The 21,019-nt window shown below is 40.7% G+C and overlaps 2 protein-coding genes across 2 annotated transcripts; one reads left to right on the top strand and one right to left on the bottom strand.

Annotated features, from left to right (window-relative positions):
• The first annotated feature begins 209 nt into the window (after positions 1-209).
• LOC137798630 (retinol dehydrogenase 14-like) lies at positions 210-2,742 on the top strand. The gene is made up of 2 exons (XM_068595514.1): positions 210-560; positions 1,037-2,742. The coding sequence occupies exons 1-2, from the start codon at positions 321-323 to the stop codon at positions 1,652-1,654; spliced, it is 858 nt and encodes a 285-aa protein (XP_068451615.1). The 5' UTR covers positions 210-320; the 3' UTR covers positions 1,655-2,742.
• A 10,322-nt stretch (positions 2,743-13,064) lies between these two features.
• On the bottom strand, positions 13,065-19,624 carry LOC137798603 (protein YIPF7-like). Its single transcript, XM_068595479.1, has 6 exons — positions 19,486-19,624; positions 17,897-18,019; positions 17,045-17,190; positions 16,716-16,861; positions 16,384-16,565; positions 13,065-15,820 (listed from the first exon to the last, which is right to left on the bottom strand). The coding sequence occupies exons 2-6, from the start codon at positions 18,016-18,018 to the stop codon at positions 15,658-15,660; spliced, it is 759 nt and encodes a 252-aa protein (XP_068451580.1). The 5' UTR covers position 18,019; positions 19,486-19,624; the 3' UTR covers positions 13,065-15,657.
• Between the last annotated feature and the right edge of the window lie 1,395 nt (positions 19,625-21,019).

Below are 21,019 nucleotides of genomic sequence, written 5' to 3'. Positions count from 1 at the left end.
CCTACGAGTACTTTTATTCCTGACAAAAAAGTACAACAAGACTCAAAAATTTGACAATTATTTTAGTTTTATTTGTATGTTTTTTGTCTGGGTTTACTTATATCCACAGATTAGTGGGTGGCGGTAATGCACCCGAAAGCTGTTTGATAACCGCCATGAAAAATAAAAGAAGAAGAAAAAGATTGTCACTTTTACGAGCTTCAACAAAGGCAACTCGCAACCGTTAGGAATTGTGGGTAATGAAATATGTCGGTTGTGTTATGCAAGTCACATTGTAAGGTAATGTTAGAACCACGGATGTATTAAGAGAACGCCACACGATGGACGGAAGGACGGTGCTCGTGACGGGCGGTAATAGTGGGATAGGGAGAGCCACAGCGGCGGGAATTGTAAAGCTCCGGGGCCGCGTTATTCTGGCCTGCAGGGACCGCAGCAGGGCCGAGGAGGCTGCCCGGGACCTACGGCAGCAGACCGGGTTACACGGCTCCCAGCTGGTCGTCAAGCAGCTCGATCTCGCCTCGCTCACATCTGTGCGAACGTTCTGTAAGGAAATAATACAGGTAGAAGATGTTACCTGTATTAATATAATAATAAATAGCAGATGTTACCTGTATTAATATAAAAATACATAGCATATGTTAACTGTATTATTATAATGATCCAGGTAGCAGATGTCAGGTGGCTTTTTGTGACAGTCTATTTGTATTTCCAGACAGAACAAATAGTGCCTTTTAAGAAACATCACACCAAACGTCAAAAAAGAATGACCTCACCTAGATTATATAACTTAACTTACAAAATGCAACAGTAAATTATGTTTTTGATCCGGAATGCATTCGATTGTACAAATATCACACAGTTGGTGCAAAGCGTCATATATATATATATATATATATATATATATATATATATATATATATATAGTGTGTACACAAAGTCATGCTCATGGAGCATGTGATTCCTTATGAAAGCACAACGTGTCCCACACAAAGATCTCGAGCACAGTAGATGTTTCAGGACTTTCTTCTGTGAACAGGAGGAGCCTCGGTTGGATGTTCTGATCAACAACGCTGGCATCTATCAGTGTCCTTACACCAAAACGGAGGACGGCTTCGAGATGCAGTTTGGGGTCAACCACCTGGGCCACTTCCTGCTCACCCACCTGCTGACGGACCTCCTTAAACGATCTGCTCCGAGTCGCATAGTGGTGGTCTCCTCCACACTCTATAAGCACGCTCACATTAACTTTGAGGACCTGAACAGTGAGCAGAGCTATGACAAGGCCTTTGCCTACAGTCGCAGCAAACTAGCCAACCTGCTGTTCACCTGTGAGCTGGCCCACCGCCTGCAGGGCAGCGGGGTGACTGTGAACGCTGTGACTCCAGGTATTGTGAGGACTAATCTGGGGAGGCATGTTCACATCCCGGTGTTAGCGAAACCCCTATTTGACCTACTCTCCTGGGGTTTCTTCAAGAGCCCTGAAGAAGGTGCTCAGACCTCAGTCTACTTGGCTTGCAGCCCAGATGTAGACGGTGTGCAGGGCAAGTGCTTTGCCGATTGTAAGCCTCAGGTTCTGCTGGACACGGCCACCGACCAAGATGTAGCCAGTAAACTGTGGGACATTAGTGAAGTCTTGGTGGGCATCACCACGTGACATCTTCAATGGGTGCAAGCTAGGCCAAGGCCTGGCACTGTACAACACGTGTTGGCATTTGTTTCAAACCGTTCAGCCAAATAATTAAACAATACTACTTGTGAATAAAATAACTAAATACTAACATTGAATAAATAGCTCCGACACTAACATTCACACACCAGAGGCGCAGCACCATGCAGGAGCTACTGGGGAAAGGTTTCGCCCACGGATACATGGACTAACCAACCTGTGAGCGAAGGAACTAAAGCCTCATTGTCTTGATTGAATACAGTCATGTGTGATAGTTGTAAAGAAATAACTTTTTAAGATGAAAATTTTTGCAATGATCTTTTGTACTAATGACGTCCCCATAACTATGAAGTGCCACAAATGTCCGCCATCTTATATTGTCTTTGAGAAAATGATCTAAAAGTCTTCAGATAACAAATGTTATAACATCATTATTCATTTTTAACCAATTACGAATTTTAAGAATGGATAATACATGATTTTATCTTAGTTCCTTAAATAAGCAAGTTTCTGTAAATGTATTGTTCATCAGCGCTCAGAGGTATGTCTGTTATCTTACTGTGCTTCGAGCCGCCACAATACTGTAATAGAATAATGCTCAGCGACTTGCCTCATTTACACAGGGATGGGGAGGGGCTACCAGACTTCAGCCAACCATGAGAGCCATCATTACTGGGAATGTTTTCTCTCCAGGTCATCTGCAGATCAAGCACATCTCCCTACATGGAGTGTGATTCATAATGACTTTCTCACCTGTATTTCTTCATTAATTAGGGTGTTTTCTGGATCATTTATAAATGGGCTGCAAAGCAATGTATAAACACAAGCAGCCATTTTGTCAGATTCATCCCATGCAAACTGCTCCTGGGGCATTTTAAAGCTCCTTTCTATTTATTTTACAAATAACTCTAATGAGTGCAATTACAGAGTTTAATGTCTGTAAATGGCAGAGACAAATTGATAGGTACTGCCATGCTAATATAAATGTAAGGGCCTCTATCAGCCTGCTTATGCTTCAAGGTCCAATGCATAACTGTTCAATCAAACATTAAATCAATAAATCTGTCTCTTCCTCAGCTTCAGCTGGATTGACTCTTCTCACTGTGCCCAGGTCTCCAGTTTGATCATCTCATTGAAAACACACATTGAAATAAGCACAACATGTTCAGTACCAGTACTATTATATAGGTCAAACTATTCTCTTTTGATTTACATTTCAACATTTGAGTACTAGCTGTTTTAATTTAGGGTTGGAGCTACTACCTTAAGCTTTGAGCCTTTTTTCTTTTCTCTGGTGCACTTAGTAAAGTGTAAATCTCTAACAGCAACCATCTAAATCACACATCTGCTGCTGTCAATATGTTAAAGCTGAAGATGCTAACTGCATATATAATGATCAAGTCTCAGCTGAGGCACAGACAATGAATAAACCACCAAATTGGAGACCAGTTATATACATTAGTATTGTGCTTAAATAAAGTAACAGGACTTCCAAGAATGGTTAAAATCAAAACTGACATCTTGGTTTTTAATCTGCAGCAAAAATCACTGGATCCCACATTTCCCATAATGCAACTCAGTATAATTTTATTAAAAGCTCCTTCTTGCTGGTAAATGCTTGCATCTTTCAAACTCCATAGTACCCGTTTGTCACACTGGATTTCAGGTATAACTTTGTCGTCTCCAGACCTAAATTAAAATCACCCTGATGACATCACCATGACATCATCTCAAACCTGTCAGAGACACAGAGGACGTTCTAAAACTGTTTTCACAGACTGTAGTCCTACTTGTGACATGTCTACAATATCCCCTTTTTGCAGGTCAATCAGCAAACAGTTAAATTAATCATTTTTCATGAATGATGACAAATAATGGCCGCGTTTCCCAAATTCGTTAAGACGCTCTTAAGCGCTAAGAGCGTCTTATGAGCGCTCTAAGAGCGCTGTGAAAGAACGACGTGTTTCCCAGAGTCGTTCTTAGCTTAAGACGCTCTTTAACTAAGAACGAAACGTAAGATCGGTCTGACCCACTCTTAACAGCCTTCTTAGCGACAAACGCTCACTGCAGCAGCGTCAGGGAACGTTATATCTGACATTCAAAGGAATACTAAAACCATGCGTAATGAGGAATGTGCACTCACAGCCGCAGAACACTGACGCAAGAAAAATAATAGCATAAAAAAAGTAACGATATAAAAATAAAGAATTTCCCCTGTGTTCCTGTAGCTACATAAATAAAATGAATCAGCATTACTATCACTCATTACGTTATCACACACATTCGGCATCTGCATATGAGTTTACGTTAGCTATAAAAACATCAACAACCCTGTGGTATTCCGTAGATATCAGGGAAACTGACAGGTGTAACTGAACTGTGCTGAACCTCATCAAGAGAGGCTCCACGTATAAAGGCGTTGCTGAAGTCCACGCGTGAGAGACACCACGGCTGCAATACGGCATAATCTCGCTGCGAACCAACAGCGTCGCCCTGTGCTGTCGGACCGGGCTGTCCAGTCCAAGTACCGGCTTCCCTGTGTGGAGATCCAACGCCTCGTCACACTAGTGTCACCACACATCCACAGGCCAACCCGCTGCAATGTTGCCCTCAGCCTGCGTTTTTACGCATTGGGGAGCTTCCTGGAGGTTGTGGGGGACGGCGACGGCCTGAGCAAGGCATCGGTTTCACGGAGTGTCGCAGCCGTGACACCGATCCTCCTGCGCCATGCCCGCACACACATCAGAATGCCCACCACACGGGATGAGGTCCGCCAGGTCCACCGTGGATTTCATGCCATGGCTGAAATCCCCGGGTGATTGGTGTCGTGGATGGCACACACACGCGCGCTTACCGTAGTTGCACCTGTGTGTGGGGACCACAGGGTGTTGTGCGTGATTTATGCGCTGATAAAGTGGTGGTTGATCGATTAACCTGGCATCGATTGATTTAGTTTCATCACCACGGCGGTGAACAGCTCCCACTAAGAGCGTCTTAGGAAGCTTCTTTGGCGAGATCTTAATTAAGCAATAAGGACTGTATCGTTCAATAATGTCGTCAAGGGTGTTGTTAGGCAACCCTTGAACAGTACATTATTGTAGATACAGTACTGCCTCGAGTACCTTATTGCTTTTATAATACGGTTACCAGCGACATTATAAACAGTATTAGTAAGCTGCCTTTCAACCCAACATAGTTGTAGACACCAAAAGTTGTGTATCGCATTCCAGTAGTGTAGAGAAAATAGTCCCGTATGTGTTTAGCGTTAAGAACTGACTACCTGACCGGTTGAAAGCAGGGTGGAGGATGAGACCCAGCCACCGATGAAAATAAGTGCTTTCGCTGCTTCTGTCCGTCTTTTCTCCCCCCCCCCCCCCCCCCCCCCTCCTCTCTCCATGATGTTTAAAGAACTTGCCTCACTCGGGAATTTGCAGACGGTGATTATCTTTTACTGGAAATCAGCGCTATTTTGTGATCAAATACTTTTCGTTCCTCGTCTTCGTTTCCTGTTTTACGCGCTCGCTCCCCGCTAATTAGTCTGCGCTCCTGATCGTAAGCCGTATCAACGTGTGACTGTACAGCTGGAACAGGGACCACAAACACACTATTCGCCGCTGACATTCTCATCAAAAGTCATTCCAGCCAAAATATCAAAGTTTACACGAAACATGTGTGAGCTATTATAGTGTGTACGTAAACAGCTAGGGTCGCGCAATTTAAATCGACCTGTTATTTTGAGTGCGCACTGATGTGGAACGCTGGTTAATGTAAACAGGCTGTACAGTACTTTATGGTTTGAATAAACTCCCCCCCCCCCCGTGACTCACTCTCAACCAATCAGAATGCTTGATTTGATCAACCCGTATTATAAGAAGGCAGTTAAGAACGCATCTGGGAAACATTCGTATCTTAGCGCTCCTTCTTAGCGAACCCTTCTTTCGAGCCTTCTTAAGTCCTTAAGAACGATCGAATCTGGGAAACGCAGCCAATGTTAGTGACAAACAATGTATTCCTGCCAACAGGGGTGTCAGATGAGGCAAGAATGATATGGGTCCTTTTAGAAGACAAATGACAAACATCTGTTTTATTGTTTAGGTAGGACAGTGGTCACAATCTCTATGCTGAATTTTTATTGCAATAACATTTTGCGACTCCTCCATCTGTGCTTATTCAATTAAAAGAATGAAGAAAACAGCAGAAAAGCCGATCTCGCAGAGGTAGGATGTGGCAAGCAGGGGCGTTTCTAGGATTTTGACACATCCGGGGCTTAGCTGAGAAGAGTGAAGTAGATATTTTTAGACATAGAAACACTCTCCACATACCCACAGGTACCTGTTCTTCTGGACTGAATTGAATTGAGGCATTTTCATGGTTACCAGTTAACTTCCCTCAATAGCCCAGGTACAAAAATGCCCCATTCATCATGTTGAACATACCAACAGCAACCATTCAGCAACAGTAACAGCAACAGTATTGAGATGTTTAATGAACCATGCATCTTGTCATGTACAGTATTTACATTGTTTTACTTTGTACATTTAATGCTCTTTATATATTTGTGTATTTATTCTTTACATATTTATTAACATTTAACCTGTCCAAAAGCACTGTTTTATCGAAGCTTCAACATTAGATAACCGTAGTTTGAGGATGTGATCTTAAAAAATAAATAAATATTCGGGGCTAATTAAAAAACATCAGGGGCTTTAGCCTCGAATGTATTTATTAACTAGAAAATTTCGCAAGAAATTTTGAAAGTGTGGCTACTACTGCCGTAAGACGTCGCAATATATAGCTTTTGTTTATAACGCCCGTCTCTCCTCCAAAGCACTTGAGTTGGTTTGTGTGTTAAACTGATTGGCTGATATGAAGCACCTGTGTGCTGCCGTCGTCATGGTGACCAGGTGACAGCCAGCAGACTGATTAGAGGCAGACTGGACTGTGGATTTAAGGAAATAAACTACTGAACGTCCTGAACACACACAAAGGTATATGAAATATCATATGACCTTATTAATGATCACAGTGTTGACAACTACACAATATAAAACACACGTAAACGTCTGTGTGTGTTTGTGTCTGTTTGTGTGTGTCTGTGTGTGTGTATGTTTGTGTGTGTGTATGTGTGTTTGTGTGTCTGTGTGTGTGAGACAAACATAGAGAGAGACAGAAGTCATTTGTGTTGTGTGTGCGTGTGTAAGTGTCTGTGTGTCTGTTAAACTGCCCTAACGAGAACACCTGTGGGTTGCTAGATCAAAGGTTGCCATAGTGATGACTTCAAAGGTCTTCAGCTATACATATTTCAATGGAGGTAATGCTGGGGAACACCTATCCAAAAATCCCTCAAAAAAGATACTTTAAAAGCTCCTATTGCTTCGATATCGCATATGGAGCATTAGGAAGACTTGATTAACAGATACTGTGACTGGCGAGTCTGTATGATAAAACATGTGTCTGTACGGGCGATTTACAAGTCAGGTACGAGCTTCAGGGGAGACGTGGCTTTGAAGGGAGATTTTACATGGTGGCGGATGGCAGAGCGAGGTGGACTTGCTCTCACAATTAGTCGGATTTTAACACGTCTGAGTCTGTTGGATTCCTATCGACCGCAGTTTACGACAGAAGACAAGATTTCCAACGTTTCTATCCAACAATGGTGTATGAAGAGTGAACATTGTGGGAGTAAAGACAAAATACGTTTTATTTTTTTAACAGTTTCTGTCGCTTCTTCTCACTCTGTTAATTGGTGCTCCACCCTCCACGAACATTTTGTGAAATTTTTTGGACGTTTTTCGCATTTTTCGGGAAAACGTACGGGCGAATCTCTTAGAAAAGTCATAGCTCACGATTCCCGTGCAAGCCGCACGTTTCGATGTATTTTTGACGCATGTGCTGGCAACTCTGTGGGAGGAATAGTGGTTTGACTATAAGAAGAATAAAAACTAGAAATTGCATTTCCTTTGGAAAATGCGTTGGAATGCAAAAAGCTGAAGCATAAAGCTGAAATATTTGAAAGAAATTGCTAAATTTAGCTGAACATAGTGAAATATAGTTGAATAAAGCTTAAAAAAGCTTAAAAAAAGCTAAATATATTTGAAAATAACAAAACAGCTGAATATATATGAAAAAAGCTGAATGTATATAAAACAGCTGAATATCTATCAAAACAGCTGAATATATATGAAAATATTGAAATATAGTTGAATAGAGCTCAAAAAAGCTGAATATATTGAAAAATAACAAAACAGCTGAATATATATGAAAACAGTGGAATATATATATGAACAGATAGACGAAGAGAGAGAGAGAGAGAGCTAAATATATTTGAAAATAACAAAACAGCTGAATATATATGAAAAAAGCTGAATGTATATAAAACAGCTGAATATCTATCAAAACAGCTGAATATATATGAAAATATTGAAATATAGTTGAATAGAGCTCAAAAAAGCTGAATATATTGAAAAATAACAAAACAGCTGAATATATATGAAAACAGTGGAATATATATATGAACAGATAGACGAAGAGAGAGAGAGAGAGAGAGAGAGAGAGAGAGAGAGGGAGAGGGAGAGAGAGAGAGCGAGAGAGAGGTTGAGAGAAAAGGTTGCTGTACTTATTGTGCTTACCCTCTGTAATACTTTTCACACTCTATCTTACAATTCTCCGGATGACAAGTTATCTACCAGGGATTATCTGCAAAGTTAATATCATTAAGCCAAACCAATGAAGACAACATTTTATATCTTTAAATATTTTATTTAATTATACAAGTGCAAAAACAGGCAAGGCTACCGCTAGTGCTGCTGCCAAATGCACACTCTGCTGTCATTGGAGATAGTAGAGCCACCTGATAATATAAATCAAAAATTCCTGTAGATGCTTTTCATATTCATGCCAAGTGGAGTTCAGATTAGGTTAGCAAGGTAAGTACAACACAGCTATGCAGCTGTAGTTGTGTCTAGGAATGTCTGGGTCTCAAGGAAATTTGGTCACACGCCAGCACTCCTCAACACCCACACCTGTTTATCAGTATGTTGACACGAGAGAACGTTGCACGTCCCTTTCTGTGAGAAGAGATGAGAACACAGAATTCTCCTCCTCTTGACAGTTTAGAGCCAATTAAATGTTACTTTGCTTATGATATATTGATGATGGAAAACCGTGTATTAAAGAGCCGAACTTCCGGCTGCTCGGGGTGTTGTCTTAGAAGGTCAACCTGCGTTGACTGGACGACTCCCTGCCTTTGCAACTGCAGAGCTTGGTACTTTACCTGTGATCGAGGAAATAATCGAGGAGAAGTTGTGGAACTGAATTCTTCTGTAGGCGACACCAGGCATCGAATAATTTTTCACGCTAACACACCTGATTGGTTTAAACTTCCAAAACAGCAACGCAATCCATATTTTTGTGCAGGCAACATTTTGGCGAAACTGTGTTCATAAAATGTAACGAATAACGACACATATTGTAGAAATGTAGTAGAGTAAAAGTATAGATAATAGCTGTAAAATGTAACAAGTAAAAATAATAGTGCATACTTTTTACTTTTACTCTAAGTACAGATACGTAAAAATTTACTTAAATATAATAACGAAGTAAAAATACTTTGTTGCATTCCACCACTGAAACATAGCAACAGGTAGCAGTTGAAAAATTGGGTGGGGCCCTGGTGAGAGTTGTTATGGTGAGAGGTCAGGTCAGGGAGAAAAACTCCTGGGTGCCCTGACCATCAGAAACGTTGTTGCAGGTCATCCAGTGTGCGCCGCATTCCAGGACAGGCCAGGCAAAAAAAAGAGCCCGCGCTGGAATATGTGAGAGCAAAGGTTAGCCGAGAAAAAAAGACGTCTGGCAGGACAACCACTGAAAGACTTGTGGGGAAGAGAAGGCTAAATCTCCCTGAGATTCACATTTACAGTCATCAGACTGAAACTACTCCAGGTGTATATTCTGGTAGGTAAAAACTTTAAAGCTGATTCTGATTTCCTTGGAGGAAGTGGACATCAGTGAGAACCCAGTGTTAGCATTCAAGCATTTTGTTACTGCTCTTGCCTACTTGCTGGAATTCAGCTCCCCAGCCTAACCCTTCTTTAGACAAGTTTGCCTGTTGTTCTCTGACTGCCTGGTACTATTCAGAAGTTCTGTTGCAGCCCCTCTTAATGGCCATATACATTTTCACATTCATGGAATTTGACGCCGGATTCTGCGCTTTGTACTTATTTACAATACAAGAGCTAGATATAAAAGATAAATATAAAAGAAAGACCAAAAATAAGACATTAAGGAAACATAAAAACAGTATAACAGTAAACAGTGGTCCAGAAAGTGCAACTAGTGCAGGTGGAAGTGTCTGACTAATTGTTCAGTTGTTCAACAGACTAGTGGGAAGAAGCTGTTCTTGTGTCTGGTGGTTTTGGCATACAGTGTTCTGTAGCGCCTACCAGAAGGGAGGAGTTGGAACGTCTTGTGTCCAAGGTATGAGGGGTCTGTAGTGATCTTTCCAGCCCGCTTCCTAACTCTGGAGGTGTACAAGTCCAGGATGGAGGGCAGGCTGGAACCAATAGTTCTGTCTGCAGACCTGATGATCCGTTGCAGTCTGGCTCTGTCTTGTTTGGTGGCCGATCCAAACCACACAGTGACGGAAGAGCAGAGGACAGACTGGATGATGATGGAGTAAAACAGGATGAGCAGCTCCTGAGGCAACAGAGAGAAAAATAGACGAAAAGACACAGCTGTCGTCCGCAGCAATGCACATTTTAGAGAATGCAATTAATAATTTTTATGGCCCAACCTCCCCAAATTGCTGCAATAGCTGCAATCTGAAAATCATGATGGTACAGCAACCTTAATTACACTCCCTTTGTCAATAGAAAGCAACACATAGTAAACATAGTGCACAAATTCTATAATCTCGATTTCTTTTTCTATTTTTTTCCCCCAACAAATTTTTGTTGATGATCAAGGTCTTTTTGTGTGCTACAAAGCATTGTAAAGTTCAAAAGTCTATGTCAAAGTATTGGACAAGAGAGAGATGTAAAATCCACAACATTTTATTTTACGAAATATTCTGATACAATCCATATTTATTCACATTGAGCCTTTCAAAATTTAAAATAGCAATGCAGGGGCACCTTGCTTTTCAATGGAATGGGAGATTGATTTGAGACTGATTGATTTGTATTGAGACCAAAATGCACCTATTATTAATATAAAGAGATTAAATACAACCTCTCTTCTCCATTTAACCAGCAAAAGTGGGTTAGTTCCAGCCTAGAACCAACTTCTCGCCACGCCAAGGAGAGGCCGCGGGTAGAAGCACCAGCAGCCCAGGTGCAGCAGCAACTACAGTGCTGTGGCTAGTTTATGATTAAATACGACTGCAAATGTAAAGAAAACCAGTAACATAATCAGCATTTCACTCTCCAGATGTACATAAACCTCTGCGGGAAAGCGGTCATCAGTAAGTCCTGAGATTCTAGCTTCTAGATTTTGACAGGCTCCGTTTATGCTGAGTTCAGGCGGCTGATCTGGAATCAGTCGTTTTACCTGGAGTTTCTCCGCCCAAGTTCTTCTCTCAAACTGGTCTTGGAGGAGAGATTTGATCTTGTTAGGGTTGAATCTTCTTGCAAGAGTAGCACTCATGCTTGGATATTTCATTGTCTTCTCATTAAAATGTGCTGCGAGAGAAGAGAAGCCAGCGAGAACAAGCGAGAAGTGCCCTGAGACATGGAAACACGCTCTTGGGCAAGATGAGAATAGCCCCTACGGAAGTCTTTTTTACAGCGCTGATTGGATGAATTGTACATCACTCATTTATTTATTTAATCGATGACTGGCTAAACTGCATATTAGACTTGTCTTCTTTGGGCAGAATCGATCAAGCCCCAAGACGTGCACCAGCAGCAGAGACGTACATGTGAGCAGCTGAGAGGTGCACTAGCAGAGGAGAGAAGCAGGAAAAGCAGATATTTGGCGCAGATATCCTATTTTTACAAATATTACTGGTATATTCCATAGCTTAACAACACAAATAGTGACAATTTGTATAATATATTAATAAAATTATATTTTTTATAATTCATAATTTTATAATCTTTTTTTTTGGCTCAAGGTGGGTGGGGCTAAGTCCCGTTGCCCTCTATGGGCCGGCCACCACTGACACACACACACTTTATAAAACTGCTGCTGAGAATAGACGTTTAAAGATTAAGCAGGTCTAACGTGCATTTAAATGTTGACTGCATCAGTTTTTTTCCAAGCTCTGGTTAATGATGGGTCATCGAGCAGTGAGCCCCTCCAGCCGGGATTAGCAGGAGTGAGACTCTGAGACGCAATCATCTGGAGGAGTTCAGTGTGAAGTAGCCGGAGAGTTACGTGGGGCCCGGGGAGCGCTTGTCTTCAGCCTACCGCTTGGTCAGAGGGATTTGTTTGCTTTAACCAGTCCTTACAGTCAGGAGAGGAGAGTCTGAGCTGCTCCTCGGGGCCGTCCTTCTCTTTCCCCCCACTGTCTGTCAAACATGCACACATGTTCCCTCACATATATTGTCTTGAACAGGGGTGTATTCTCACCAATATAAATACGCTCTTTGGCTGATGTTCACGCTATCATTTCAGCAAAGCGTCGTCTTTTCAAGCCTAAGCGGAGGTCCTTTGAAAGGCAAAAAAAAAGTATTCTGTGAAGTACTTCAGCATGTACTGAAGTTCACAGCTGCAAGTGTTTGGACTTCACTTCTAAAGATATAAAATGAGATTGGTTACATTAATCATCTAATGATGATATTAGAGAAATGACAGAGTGTAAATCCAGGTCCACCATACAAACAAATGATCATGCATTGCTGCATTAATCATTCCACTGGTCAGCTTTGTTTTCTTATTCAAATAGCTTTGACTAAATACAGTTTGTTACCAACCTGTCTGTTTAATAGATCTCTTTTTGCCATACCAAACAACTGTATTTACAACCTTATTAGCAGAGCAAGGTTTCACTAGATTGTTAATAAGTACACATACAAAGTCAGATTTCAAGAAAAGACACCTCTCTGTAGCACCTCTCTGTAACCCTATGAGCTTGGAGTCTAGTAAAGCATGCTGATCCTTGTGGGTTATTAGTACCTGCCAAATCCAAATGCAGCCGGACTGTTTTTTTCCCTACTTCCTTCGACATTTTTAACACTACAGGCCACGTGGTCATGGGAGGTTTTTTAGAGCGCGTCACATGTCTTACACAGAAATTTATGCAAAGATAGATACCCAGCATGCACCAAACCGACCATGTTAAGGCATAAAGATTATAACTTTTAAATCTTTGAACCGAACAACACGTATTTTGACTAAAACACCACAAGGCTTTGTTTGATTGTGATTCACCTTGCAGATTCTAATTCTATAGGTCATTATCTTTACAAAGAGGCAACTCTGTAGGTTGTTGTTTAGGCCTTGAAGTATGCTTCTGGTAAAACTCAGGAGCAGACCTAAGGCCTCTAGAAGGGCTTCTCCCCCCGAGAAGGGACTCAGGGCTTAAAAGCTTAATTCAATATGGGCATTATTTTAAGAAATGTTGTTTTATTTCTTCATGAACATTTTTCCTTCAACAATGTTGCCATCCTTCAACAAAAAAAACCTGAGTGAATGAGCAGTGTTATGATGTTTCTGTGATGGAGCTCAGTCTTGGGGCCTCCAAAGTCACACTGAGCAGAACCACAGAGCCAAGAGAGATCATGGCCTTGGTATTCGACCCTGTCCGCTCAAACACCACCTGAGGGACTGGATCCACCTGCTTGATTGGACTGGGACCCTGTTGTTAATATCACGGTGAATTGTGTCGACATTTGCGCCCCCCCTTCTCGCTTGGCCAGCTCTTAAAGAAAGTTGTCTGCAGAGCATCAGTGACTGCAGTTGTCAGAGTCTGCTCAGACCCTCATACATCATAAAGGCTGTGTGAGAAACTAGTTCCTTTTCTTCCTCTGAAAGCTCCACAATTCTGTGGACTGTGACTGTTGACATCCACACACACACACACACGCACATGCACGCACGCAGGCACGCACACACACAAACAAACACACACACACACACACACACACACACACACACACACAGCATGATCTCCAGGACAATGTGACTAATACAGCAGTAGTTCTGTGTGTGTTGGAAATGGCTTCAAAAACCAGGAATGGAACCATGCATTAAAAACTTTCTCAGTTCATAAATCCACTAAACATGTGGCACTAAAGAAGAACGTGTCCTCATTGAGTCATAACATTGCAAAAGCGATGTTGTAGCTCCCTCTACTGTAATAAAAGTGAATGGCTTTAATTTCTTTGAGACCTCTGGGTGAACTTACTGCATTGTCCCAAAACAGAATGAACCCCCATCCATAACATGTAGGTGTTTCCACACTGCGATACTTCAATCAATTACTCATTCTAAATGAAAAACATAATAGCTTGTTTTTCAGTCTCATGGTGAAATCCACCGACCAGCTCACATGGAAGGATTTCTTTCACTGAAGACTCTAAAACATCAGGTCTGTGTGGAGCGATGAGGAGCCCAGACATTAATACATGAATATATTTCTATCATGTTTGAGGTTTCACTGCTGGTTTTTTGGTTATGTCATGTTGTCTGCTTTTTTTCTGTAACAGTTTAATGACCACCTGGAGAAGTGGCCCCACCAGCTGCAAACACTCATTCATTTGCAATTGGATTTTCTGGAAGATTATTTAGAGGAGCAATGTACAACATTCAGACCAGTATTATAGATGCAACCAACTTTGCAGAGTAATGTCTACCTGAGCAGTGAATGAGCTCCCTCTGTGTGTGATGTTACCAGAGCTTCTTCTCCTGGCTTTGTTTACATATCACTTCTAGTGCATGTGAGCGTGACCCACTAGTGAGCTCACGCTGTGCACGGCTCTAACACGGCGGTCACAGCTGAGGACGTAGTTCTGATTAACTGAGATGCTATGATTCAAAATGCAGGCTGGATTAAAATGCAGGCTGATAAGCCTTAGCCTCTTTTTCCTGATTTTCACGAAGATGAGGAAGTGTGTTTTAAAAAAACTAAAACTCTTCTAGTTTATCATCCACAGGTCCGATTTACTACATGTAAAGTGCTAAAGTACTGTAAGTACTGAGAAGATACATGCTTTGGGTCTTAATCTTCCTAAAGAGGTGCAGTATTACTCTGTGGCATGATGGGAAGGCACCGAAGATATCTTTTTTTTTAACTCGGGGAGCAATCAAGGAGTCATTTTTTGATCAGACACTTGACTCTTGATTTTATTCATGCAGAAAATAAGTGAAATCCCAATTTCTTTTCATTTTTTTAATGGCAAGGAGTTGCAAATTCTTTAGAGATTAATGATAATAGGGTCTGGTATTCATATCAAGGTCATATGAGCTGTAGAACACGTAGGGTCCCCCTAATTAGGGGACTAAGGGTTTATCAGGTTTTAAGGAAAGCTGACACCTGTAAATGTCAGGTACAGTCATTACATGTAAATATATTTATTTATCAAAATCTTTGAAGACAGAATGAATACCATGCAAGGCTTTAAGGTATTATTTTAGATCATAAGACAAATATCTGATATGTAAGTATTAAATAAAGCTGCACTAAATAAAACAACACAATGAAACGATTCCGCCTGGAGCTGAAGCTCCATTTCAAATGTGATATACCTGGCAAAAAAATCCTCAAAGCTCAGTAAATGATAATGCTCCAGTAGTCTAAAGAGATAAAAATGCAAAGGCTTGTTTATTGTTCAAAGTTTGTAAAGTCTCTGCCACACTCTGCCCTAAAGACACATGGGATAAGATTTTAGCACCAAGTTCCTAAATTCCCTTTCAATCCCTTTAAGTGCTTTCCCTATGCACACCAATAGACCGGGATAAACAACATTTCCTCATTTTAAATGTATTGCTAGAAATAAAAAAAAGGTTGCTTGAATCATGAAGATTTTCCTCCCGGGTTAATCTGGTGATTATTAGAACACAGTGACTAATGCAAAGAGGCCATAGAGCAGGGCACATGGGTAAGCCACCAGCAGCTGTTGGCCCTCCATTGCCAGAGTGGAGATGAAGATCTTGGAGGCAGAGAGACTACACCAACAAATTCCTAACAAGGCCAGAACTGTACCCAGGATGCCTCTGTGAAAACAACAAAGAGGGATTTGAAGTATGAACATCAACCTGAGCTCAACTCTGCATGAGTCCTGCCTGTTAGTGACATCTGAGCGTCTCTTTGTCGGTCAAAATTAAAATGCTCATTCTCTCAGTGGTGACGATGCTGGTCATACGGGTCATGTCAAACAACAAATTCCGTTTTGATTTTCCAAATGAAAAATTATTCCGTATGGAGCATTTTCAGAAGGTGATATGCCAATATTATTTGGGCCTAAGGAGCATTCTTTGGGCATGTAGACAGCACATTTGATATATGCGCCTCAAATGTTTTTTTTACGGCAGTTTGCGACACAGCCTCTTTTCTGTTCACAGCCAGAGGAGGAGTGTCTTTCAAAAGCCAATATCCAACCTATTGTGCATTAAAGATTTGATCTGTGAGCTGTACATTTTACAGCACCTTAGAAATACCGTCAAGCAAAGCACTTACAGATTTCCTGTTACCATCACCAACTTTGACGACCACTGCTCAACACTTTTGAGTTACAAATATAAATGGTATAATAATGACAACCACTGAATGGACTTACTGCAAAGAGTAGAAGACAGCAAATGTAGAGAGGGCCACCATGGGCAGGAGGCAGTAGCCCAGGACACTGGCCACACAGCCATAAGACACTGCCAGAGAACTCATTAGACTCAGCAGAATGTACATCCCAATGCAGGCTGTAGCACTGATCCCATACACATAACCAAAGTGGGCTTTACCTGCCTAAATATATGAAAATAAAGAAATTAGCAGGCACTTGTTAAATTACACTACTGATACTACATATCATACAGCAGTGAATGTGTAGTCGGAGTAGTATTCCTCGTATTGGAATTATACTGGGTTGAGATATGAGATATGCTAGTACCTTACCATCATTAATGTGACCCCCAGTCCAACGCAGAAGAGGATTGGACCGGTCAGATCAGTCTCATTCATAATGCTGCCATCTGCAGGCTTAAAAGGGTTCAAGACGGTCAGTGTCTTCTGCCAGATGTGATCAAAATTGATGCCGAGCTCTAGACGGAAACAGAAAGTTTATTTTCAGTAATTAATTGATTCCCCAGCTGTTTCCTGGAGTCACTGCATATGATCTCTCTATGAATGGACAATTGTTTGCTAGATCTCAACTAAATACAACAAAGGTAGTTGTCGTGATCCAAAGAAAACATAGATTGTTTCAAATGCAGATTATTTTTTACCCTCAAGGAGGGTAGGTTCCTCTTCAGAATAATCTGTTCCTGGGTTTACAACAGTCCCAGAAAGCATTGCAGGTTGGTAGAATTGTCCGGTGTACTGTTGCTCCATGAGGGGATCAAGAGCACCCGACACAAAAGCCTGTGTTCCACTGAAAAATATTGCAAGAAAAAATATTGATATGACCCCTCTCTAAAAGAGTCTAAATGTAGAAATATTAGAATAATTCTGCACATACTTTCAAGGCGGCAAAATCTATCATCAAATACTCCATAAGGTACATATGTCATCGATCAGTAATGTTCAAGTCAATAAAGGATTTATTTGCTGTAAAAGCGTAAATGTTTTGCATTAAAGGCCGTTCCAAAACCTGCCACACCTACTTTCACTTAAGTTAATGTGTTACATATTCCAAAACAGCCCCAATGAAAAGGCCTAAGCCTTTCTCATTTCCCAATGTTGTTTCCTCGTCACTTCATTCCAGCAAATTGATCTCAGCGCTTCATATTTTAGGACGTCACTATCCTAAACGATCAAGGAGGCTTGTCAGTGGAGCTTTAACGAGTATACACTAGAAGAAGAGGCGCAGCTTGGGAAATGGGTTCAAATGTTTTTTATTCTGAGTGATTCCCTCCTCAGAAGAGTCTTAGAGGATTCCGGAAATACGATACATGGTGTGGCGAAACAAAGTTTCTGTTTACAGAGTTTTTCACAAAAAAACGGTATGTCTCCTTGAGGTCTACAAACATGTTGAATCTTGCAGTCTTATTTGTTGCTGTCTTGATATGTTACAGCCACTAGTTCCACACAGTGCTGAAGTGGGAAAGAGGACTATCCTTAAAAGTCTGAATACTTACGTGTCGCAATAAGCAGGGTTTGTGGAATCGTAGATATCGTAGTGTGCCGTGGTGTGACCCTGGTCATCTATGTAATATCCTGTCTGGTAGAAGTCCTGCTCCAAGTGCTGAAAGTCCCCCATGCTAATCAGCATAACACACAATGCAACTGTTCATTAGAATCAAAAAAGTACAACTCCATCAAGAACAGAGATGCTTTATTAGTGCTTGGTCAATCATCTTCAAGTGACGTTACCTCCATAGCATTTCAAAATCAGGCACATCTTGTCTCAAAGCGATACAGAAAAATGTGTTCACACATTTGTTACTTCTAGACTAGACTACTGCAATTTCTTATTATCAGGCTGCTCTAATAAGTCCCTTAAATCTCTCCAGTTGATCCAGAATGCTGCAGCTCGTGTACTAACTAAAACTAAGAAAAGAGATCACATTACTCTTGTATTAGCTGCTCTAAACTGGCTCCCTGTAAAATCAAGAATCACATTAAAAATCCTTCTCCTCGCCTACAAAGCCTTAATTGGTGATGAACCATTATATCTTAAGGAGCTTATAGTACCATAATACCCCACTAAAGAGTTTATTTAACCAATAAGGAACGAGAAGGACTACTGTATCGTCAATAATGTACTGTTCAAGGGGGTTGTTAGGCCCGACGCACAGCGGAGGACAGGAATCCCCGAAAACATTATTCACTGCTGACATTCTCATCAAAAGTCATTCCCCCCAAAATATCAAAGTTTACACGAAACATGTGTAAGCTATTATATTGTGTACATAAATAGCTGGGGCTTTTATTGTGGAGGGGGAAACGAAAAGCGAGGAGAGAAGGATTCGTTCAAGCAAAAAGGAGACAAGAATAAAGTGGTTGCTGTCTTGTCCTAACGGAGCAGTGTGTTGTTATTTCATTATTATTATACAAGTATAAGCACAAGAGAAACCCATGGCTACACGTGTTTGGTAACTGTCAAGCTAAATGGCAACTAACGGTCGCGCAATTTAAATGGTAAATGGACCTGTACTTCTATTGCTCTTTTCTAGTCTTCCAACCACTCAAAGCGCTTAAACATGACATAACATTATTCGCCCATTCACACACTGATGGGAGGAGCCACCATGCAAGGTGCCACATCAACCATTCATACTCCGTAGACTATGGGAGCAATTTAGGGTTAATTGTCTTGCTCAACGACACATCGACATGGGCTGACAGCGCCGGGGATCGAACCGCCAATCCTCTGATTGAAAGACAATCCTGCTCACCACCGAGCCAAAAAAAATCCCCTCTTAATTTGAGTGCGCACTAACATGGAAAAAATGGTTCTGGTAAATGTTAACAGGTGGTACTTCATGGCTGAATAAACTACACCCCGTGACTCAATCTCAACCAATCAGAATGCTTGATTTGATCCACCCGTATTATAAAGTACCATATTACCCCACGAGAGCTCAGTACCATATTACGCCACTAGAGAGCTGACAGTACCATATTCCCCCACCAGAGAGCTCATAGTACCATATTTTGCCACTAATAGCACTGTACATATTTGAGAGTTCATAATGAACAGCTTGTCTTTTGTAAATAAACTTACCTGTTTGAGTCTACAGTCCAGCTCTTCCTCCAAAGCCACTACACAAAGTAATGTGGTGTTGTCAGGGCAGAGAACGTGTGAAGCCCAGACTGTTCAGATGTTCTATTAATAGTTGCCTATATTTGGATTTGGTCTCAGGCATATGACAACTGCTCAGCGGCTCTCTGTTCTGTTATTACCACACAAAAAAACAAAAACTAAACTAAACCATCGAAGGTTACTGTCTTTCTTTGGTGTTTTAAAAAAAACATTGTCAGAAAAGGACATAAATTTCAAATATTTACTTTTAATGAATTGCCATAACAAACCTCTCCTGGAATGCTGAAGTGGCAGAACCTTTCTTCTAGAATAAATAAATGTTTTGTTTACTGCCATGTGCACCAATTAAAAATACAATGATTATAACAGATTTGCTGGTGTTTTAATTTGTTCCAATTACTGATAAGAGTTGTTTTTGAGGTTGGGTGATGCAGTTCCACCAATGAGTCACAATACTAAAATCATCCGCAACCCAGCTGTATTCCTGCTCCTGCTGTAGGCATGCTTCCTGCTGTAAGCCTGCCTCTTTCTGTAGGCCTCCTTCCTGCTGTTTCCACATTTGTGTAGTTCTCATAGGTTGTTCGCTGTTTGTTGAAGGTTTAATCTAAAGACCTTGTGTGACAATAATAAATCATATTTATATAAAAGGATGCAGGTACATGCACATTTTACATAAATATATATTTATAAACACATGAACAAGGTCTGCTTAACAAAAAGTCACTGTTTCTGTGACTTCCTATGTATTCTTTGAAGGCTGCTGAAAACTGTTAGACTTGCCCGTAGTTTTTTGACAACACCCCCTTCTGCTACCTCTTGCTTTTGTCTACTTTCCAGGAGAGAAACAGCTCATTTCTGACAAACGTAATGCTGCATTTAGAGGAGAAAAAGTCTCACTAACAACTCAGCGTCCACCATCCGGCAGCTGACGGGAACACTACAGCTCCATCCCAATGTCTCAAGTTTTAAGGTTTTTTTTGCTCAAGAAGGACAATGTACATTGATGAACACTTAAAATTAAAATGTAATATATATATATATATATATATATATATATATATATATATATATATATATATATATACACACATATATATGTATATATGTATATATACATATATATATATATATATCTATATTTTTATATATATATATATATATATATATATATATATATATATATATATATATATATATATATATATATATATATATGTAACAAACAAGAGACAAAAATCACAGTTTAAGGAAAACACCTCACACTGCACACAGATACATAGCACACAAGGGCATCAATCAGTTTGCACATTCAAGGTATCACTCATTCATAGAACATCAATACATCACTCATCAATACATCACACATCCATGACAGCACCAATACTGTAAAACTATGTGCACAAGTTTGGGTGGACAACAACCATCATGTGCTTTTTAAAAGTGCTGAAGGTTGGGCACTTCCTAACAGAGGATGGTAAAGTGTTCCAGAGGGTGC

This window comes from Clinocottus analis, unplaced genomic scaffold, assembly GCF_023055335.1.
Source record: "Clinocottus analis isolate CAN_PGR_092001 unplaced genomic scaffold, fCliAna1.0.p SCAF_30, whole genome shotgun sequence".
NCBI lineage: Eukaryota > Metazoa > Chordata > Actinopteri > Perciformes > Cottidae > Clinocottus > Clinocottus analis.
The sequence above is the reverse complement of the archived record's forward strand: the minus strand, read 5'-3'. Positions and strand labels throughout refer to the sequence as shown.